The sequence below is a fragment of the Populus nigra genome, chromosome 14 (assembly GCF_951802175.1).
Source record: "Populus nigra chromosome 14, ddPopNigr1.1, whole genome shotgun sequence".
In the NCBI taxonomy this organism is placed as follows: domain Eukaryota; kingdom Viridiplantae; phylum Streptophyta; class Magnoliopsida; order Malpighiales; family Salicaceae; genus Populus; species Populus nigra.
The window spans coordinates 9,541,329-9,548,520 of record NC_084865.1 but is presented as its reverse complement, the minus strand read 5'-3'; the positions used below and the strand labels follow the sequence as shown (position 1 = coordinate 9,548,520).

General features: G+C 34.9%; 1 protein-coding gene across 1 annotated transcript; it reads right to left on the bottom strand.

The window, feature by feature from the left end:
- Positions 1 to 628: 628 nt before the first annotated feature.
- Positions 629 to 6,972, bottom strand: LOC133673016 (uncharacterized; the record flags this gene model as incomplete). The annotated part of the gene is made up of 7 exons (XM_062093609.1): positions 629 to 1,032; positions 2,591 to 2,643; positions 2,676 to 2,922; positions 3,028 to 3,128; positions 5,082 to 5,292; positions 5,389 to 5,702; positions 6,857 to 6,972. Coding segments are annotated over 7 exons (1,446 nt in total), but the record flags the coding sequence as incomplete, so codon positions are not given.
- Between the last annotated feature and the right edge of the window lie 220 nt (positions 6,973 to 7,192).

The window sequence follows — 7,192 nt, the reverse complement described above, 5'->3', positions numbered from 1 at the left end:
AGAGGAAATATGAAAGATCTCTTCCAATGTGCCCAGACCACCTGGTAAGGCAATGAAGGCGTTAGCATGGTTAAACATTGCATTTATTCGATCAAACATTGTGGAGACCTGTAGTTCCTCTCCAATTGTTTTTCCAATGATGTCCCCTTTTGCTAAAGCTTTGGGGACAACCCCTAAAACTTGACTTCCTCCTAAAAATACAGCTATTGACACACCCCCCATTAACCTAAGGCTGCCTCCACTATACACTAAATGAATCTTTCTCTCACCTAGTACTTGACCAAGATGATTTGCTGATTCTAAAAACACTATTTCCTTTCCAGGACTGGATCCACTGAAAACACAAATATTTTTTATGTGATAACTTGAGGAACCTGCCATTTCTACACACTTCTATATCTGTCTAATGTAAGGGTTGAGTATAAATGAGGGAAAGGAAGAGAAGAGTTTATAGATGAGAAATTGAAGATGCAATCATACCACCTATATGTAGGCCAACTGGAGTCTCACACACACACTCTCTCTCTATTTATTTATTTATTTTGAAAAACATGTGTATGTACATGTAGTTGTGATTGTGGCTCACATCTTCCCTTGGTTTTACGTCTAAGAACGACTTAAACGCCCTCTATGGGTCAGGGATAGGCTTCCCATCCAGTTTTCTTAAAAACTGGCAAACAGGGTCTTTTATAGTTAGATTCCCAAGAATAAGTCGATCATGTTCTTTATGGAATTGTGGCCATAAATCATGAATAGCACGATGCACATCTCCATTAGGATGTGTCTCGAGGGTTAATAGAAGATCATCTAAAGACTCCTTACTCAGGCCATCCTTAATGAATTGTATTTTATCTTCACGGTTTATAGATACCATTCCTAAAGAATGACATGTTGCATTACAAGTCCATCTGGCACATTTGTGACAGACTTTCAGTCGTTTTGCACGACGTTTCTTTGCAAAAGTGCTTTTACCTGTTCCAGGCATGTGTGAAATGAAAGAATTGGAGGACTTACCTGATAATCGGACCTTTGCTTCAATCAGCCAGCAAATATCTTCAGGAATTCCATGATTCATTAATAACTTCAATCTTGCACACCTAGCACGGTAAATTTTTGTAATCGCATTCTGAGGCATAGCGGGAAAGTACTTTTTCAATTTTTCAAGAGTGGTGTCCATTTTTAAATGAGAATTGGAGAAGAGAGTCAAAGAAGGGAGAAAGAGCAAAGTATTGCACAAATATATACAGATATCAGTTATTATGGGAAACTGAAAGAACCGACTGAAGTCACGGAGTACTGTTATCAGCCATTTGACCGGGGTGAGAAAGACTAGCAAAACAAAGCTCACACCAAAATGAAACACAAAACAATGTGAGAAAAAGAGTCATTCTTTATATACAGGATCACTCAGTTCAATAGAGTCATTTTCAACTGAAAAATTGTCAAAGTAAACTTTCAAACGATGTCTATTTACCTTGAAAACATTGCCATTATTTGGATTCTCGATATCACAGGCCCCATATGGATACACATGTTTCACAATAAAAGGACCACTCCATCTTGATCTTAGCTTTCCAGGAAATAAATGGAGTCGAGAATTATAAAGCAAAACTTTTTGACCAACATCAAATGTTTTTCTCAAGATTCTTCTGTCATGAAATTCTTTGATTCTTGCTTTATGAATTTTTGAATTCTCATATGCATCATTTCTTATTTCCTCAAGCTCATTTATTTGTAACTTACGCAGCTGACTAGCATCATCAAGGTTTGGATTGAAAGCTTTAATAGCCCAATAAGCTTTATGTTCAAGTTCCACAGGCAAGTGACAAGGTTTTTCATAAACTAGTCTATAAGGTGACATACCTAATGATGTTTTATAAGCAGTTCGATAAGCCCAAAGTGCATCATTAAGTCTTAAAGACCAGTCTTTCCTATTTGGGTTCACTGTTTTTTCCAAGATTTGTTTGATCTCCCTATTAGCAAGCTCTACTTGTCCACTTGTTTGAGGGTGATAAGGGGTGGCAATTTTGTGTGTGATTCCATATTTCTTCATTAAAGACTCAAATGGCTTGTTGCAAAAATGTATTCCACCATCACTTATCATGGCTCGAGGGATTCCAAATCGACTCAAAATATTTTCTTTCAAAAACTTTATCACTGTTTTGTGATCATTGTTTTGACTTGGAATTGCCTCTATCCATTTTGAAACATAATCTACTGCAACTAATATGTACAAGAAACCAAATGAAGGAGGAAATGGACTCATAAAATCTATACCCCAACAGTCAAAGATCTCAATGACAAGAATAGGGTTTAAAGGCATCATGTGACGTTTTGAAATAGATCCCAACTTTTGACAGTTTTCACAAGTCTTTCAGAATGCATGTGAGTCCTTGAACATGGTGGGCCAGTAAAATCCACTTTGTAGGATTTTTGCAGTGGTCTTTCTTGATAAGAAATGACCTCCATATGCTTCAGAATGATAAAATTTAATGACACAACTTACCTCATTGTCAGGAATGCATCTTCGAAATATTTGATCAGGACAATATTTGAATAAATAAGGGTCATCCCAATAAAAGTTCTTTACTTCGTTCAAGAACTTTCTTTTGTCTTGGGCACTCCAATAAGCCGGCAATTGTCCTGAAACAAGAAAATTAACAATATTAACATACCAAGGCATTGTAGAGACATAAAATAAAGATTCGTTAGGAAAGTAGTCATCGATTGGTGTGATGTCAGATCTCGAATCTGTTGTCAATCTTGACAAGTGATCTGCAACAATATTTTCGGTGCCTTTCTTGTCTTTGATTGTGATATCAAATTCTTGAAGTAACAAAATCCACCGAACCAATCTAGCCTTAGAATCTTTCTTAGAAAGAAGATATTTCAATGCTGCATGATCACTAAAAACAACAACAGCTGAGCCAACAAGATAAGACTTGAATTTTTCACATGTAAATACTACTGCAAGTAATTCTTTTTCAGTGGTGGTGTAATTCATTTGAGCACTATTCAAAGTTTTACTTGCATAGTAAATCACATAGGGTTTCTTATCTTTTCTTTGTCCTAAGACAGCACCCACGACATAATCACTAGCGTCACATATTATTTCAAAAGGCAATGACCAATCAAGAGGTTGAATGATAGGAGCAGAAGTAAGCAAGTTTTTAAGTTTAACAAAGGCTTCTTCACAATGTTCAGTCCATTCAAAAATATTATCCTTTGTTAGAAGGTTACTCAAGGGCTTAGATATCACACTAAAATTTTTGATGAACCTTCTATAAAAACCAGCATGTCCTAAGAATGATCTAACATCTTTAATAGATTTTGGTGTTGGCAAGTTAGCAATTAACTCAATTTTAGATTTGTCAACCTCAATTCCTTTTAATGAAACAATGTGACCAAGTACAATGCCGTTTGTTACCATAAAGTGACATTTTTCCCAATTCAGTACAAGATTCTTCTCTTCACACCTGCTCAAAACCTTTTCTAAGTTAGTCAAACAATCATCAAATGAATCGCCAAAAATAGAAAAATCATCCATAAAAATTTCAAGAAAACGTTCAACCATATCACTAAATATACTGAGCATGCATATTTGAAACGTGGCTGGTGCATTACATAATCCAAAAGGCATCCTTCGATATGCAAAAGTACCAAATGGACATGTGAAAGTAGTCTTCTTTTGATCTTCCAATGCAATTTCAATTTGGTTATAACCTGAATAGCCATCTAGGAAACAATAAAATTCATGACCTGTAACTCTTTCTAGGATTTGATCCATGAAAGGTAAAGGAAAATGATCTTTTCTAGTCATTGAATTAAGTTTCCCATAGTTAATGCATATGCGCCAACCAGTAATAGTCCTAGTTGGAATTAACTCATTTTTCTCATTTGTTATCACAGTGACTCCAGACTTTTTGGGTACAACTTGGGTAGGACTTACCCATTTGCTGTCAGAAATAGGATAAATGATTCCATTATCTAGAAGCTTAATGACTTCATTTTTCACTACTTCTTTCATTTTAGGATTAAGCCTTCGTTGCATTTCTCTGGAGGGTTTAACATTTTTCTCCAGATAAATCCTGTGTGTGCGAATCAAAGGACTAATTCCTTTTATGTCAGCTATGGTCCATCCTAATACATTTTTGTGTATTTTCAGAGTTTGTAATAACATACCTTCTTGATGTGCATTAAGTTTGGAAGAGATTATTACCAGAAAAGTTTCATTTTCTCCTAAAAATGAGTATTTGAGATTGAATGGTAACGACTTCAAATCCTGTTTTGGTGGTTGAACATTTGAAGGTATGGACTCAATTGATCGTGGTGGCAATTCCTCAATTTTCGGTCTCCAACTATTTGCCTTTGATTCTTCCTAAAAATAAACCATTTGTAAATCATCAGATTCATCAATCTCAATTTCACTGGAAGTGGTTTGAAATTGGTCATGAACTAATTTTTCAATAAAGTCCACTTCCTGTAAATCATTATCATCTGCAAGTTGCTTGCAAATGTTGAAAATATTCATCTCCAATGTCATATTTTCAAAAGATAGCTTCATCAGTCCATTCCTACAATTAATTAATGCATTAGAAGTTGCAAGAAACGGACGTCCTAAAATAACAGGAAATGAATTACATGCTTCAACAGGTTGTGTGTCCAAGACAATAAAATCCACAGGATAAATGAATTTATCAACTTGTACTAACACATCTTCAACTATTTCTCTAGGCACTTTTACAGATCTATCAGCAAGTAAAAGAGTCACAGAAGTTGGTTTTAACTCACCTAGATTGAGACTTTGAAAAACTGAATATGGAAGTATATTCACACTAGCTCTAAGATCAAGTAAAGCTCTTTCAATTTTATGTTCTCCAATAAAGCATGAAATTGTAGGACAACCAGGGTCTTTATATTTTAAAGCATTATTGTTTTAAAGAATAACACTTACTTGTTCGGCTAAAAAGGCTTTCTTTTTCACATTCAGTTTTCTCTTCACAGTGCACAGATCTTTCAAAAATTTAGCATAAGAAGGAACCTGTTTAATAGCATCCAACAAAGGTTTATTGATCCTTACATGTTTGAAAGTTTCAAAGATTTCAGAGTTGTGATTGACTTTCTTTTGTTTGGTCATGGCATGAGGAAATGGAAGTGCTGGCGAAGAATCAGTATTTTCTTTAAAATGTTCAGATTCAACCCTTTCCTTACCCTCAGAGATTGACTTATCATCTTTCTCACAAGGTTCAAAAATGAGTTTTTCAATAACCTTACCACTGCGAAGAGTGATGACTGATTTGGCTTGATCCATGTGTTGGCTTCCAGAACTACTTGCATTCACATTGTATTGCCCTTTTGGATTTTATTGTGGTTGAGATGGAAACTTACCTTTCTCTTGGAAACTGAGAGCAGATGTCAATTTTGCAAGAGTATCTTTAAAATCAGTCGTGCTTTGAGCAAATTGAGTGTTGATCATCTCTTGCTTTTCAATGAATGCATGCAATATTTCCTCAACATTTCTTCTAGGAGGTGGAGCATAAGGAGGTGTATATCCATGAGAATTTTGGAAATTATGGTGTGCTTGAAACGGTGGCTGTGAAGTTTGTGCATTATTGTTATCACTCTTCCAATTGAAATTTAGGTGATTTCTCCAACCAGGGTTGTATCTTTGCGAGTATGGGTTATTATTGGGCCTTTGGAAACTGTTTAAAGCATGGGCTTGTTCATGGAGACATTCCTTAAAAGAAGGCAAAGTTGGACAATCATTGGTTGAATGTTCATTGGTTTCATAGATTTGACACATAATGTCTTGAACAGGTTTTAGTTGACCACACTCTTTTTTAATTCTAGTGCCTCGACTTTTCTAGCTAAAGATGCAAACTTGGCTAGGAGGTCATGATCTTCCCTAAAGTTGTACATACCTCCACTAGATGTATGAGGTTGAGTTTTACTTGGTGCCTTATAAGTTCCTGTATTGTCCCAATTTTACGCATTTTCAGCTAGCAAGTCTAGGTATTCCATTGCTTCATTAGGGTCTTTATCCTTAAAAGTTCCATTACATATCAATTCAACCATTTGCCTATCTCTAGGAGTTAACCCTTCATAAAAATGTGACACCAATCTCCATGTTTCAAAACCATGATGAGGGCAAGTATTAAGCAAGTCTCGATACCTATCCCAACATTGGTAAAATGTTTCTCCTGGTTTTTTAGTGAAATTAATTATTTGTCTTTTGAAAGAGTTTGTTCTGTGAGATGGAAAAAACTTCTTTAAAAATTGTTGTTGCATTTCATCCCAAGCACGAATGGATCCAGGTCTCAAATTTTGTAGCCATGTTTTAGCTTTATCTTTTAATGAAAAAGAAAAAAGCTTTAACCTGATGGTGTTCATGCTACAATTTGAGTCATTATAGGTGTTACAAACCTCCTCAAATTCCCTTAAATGCAAGTATGGATTTTCTAAATCTAAACCATGAAAAGAAGGTAAAAGTTGAATAATGTCTGACTTAAAATTAAAATGAGATGCATCAGGTGGAAAAACTATGCATGAGGGTGCACTTGTTCTTGTGGAATTCATGTGGTCTTTAAGTGTTCTACCCTGAATATTCTCATTATTCTCATTATGAAGCGATTGGTTATCTTCTTTGGCCATATTTTCTGAAAATGATGAGGATACCCTACAAAGTCCACCACTTAATATATGTGACCATACTCTCATGCTCGTGTAAAAAGAGAATAAAAAAAAGAAGAAAACAAAACAAAAAGAAACAAAACAACAAAAAAAATAAACAAAATTAGATACAAGAAAAGTGAAAAGAGAAATTAAAATAAATACTATAATTTGTACAAGAATTTACCTTCCCAGCAACGGCGCCAAAAACTTGACACGACCAAAAGATTGATGTCTTTTCCTAAGTGTAGGAGTGTCGAAGTAATAAATAACCCGGCAAGACCGGGGTCGAACCACATGGAGGTTAATTTTATAAATTATAAACAACAATAATACAACAACAATGGTAACAACAATAACAATGACAATAATAATAGTAGTAGTAGTAGTAGTAGCAGTAGTAGCAGTAATACCAATAATACTATTAATAATGATAATAATAAAGATGATGAAGAAGAAGTTGATGAGAACTTTGAGATGGAAGATTAACGTAAGGATTAAACAATGATAATAACAAATGTCA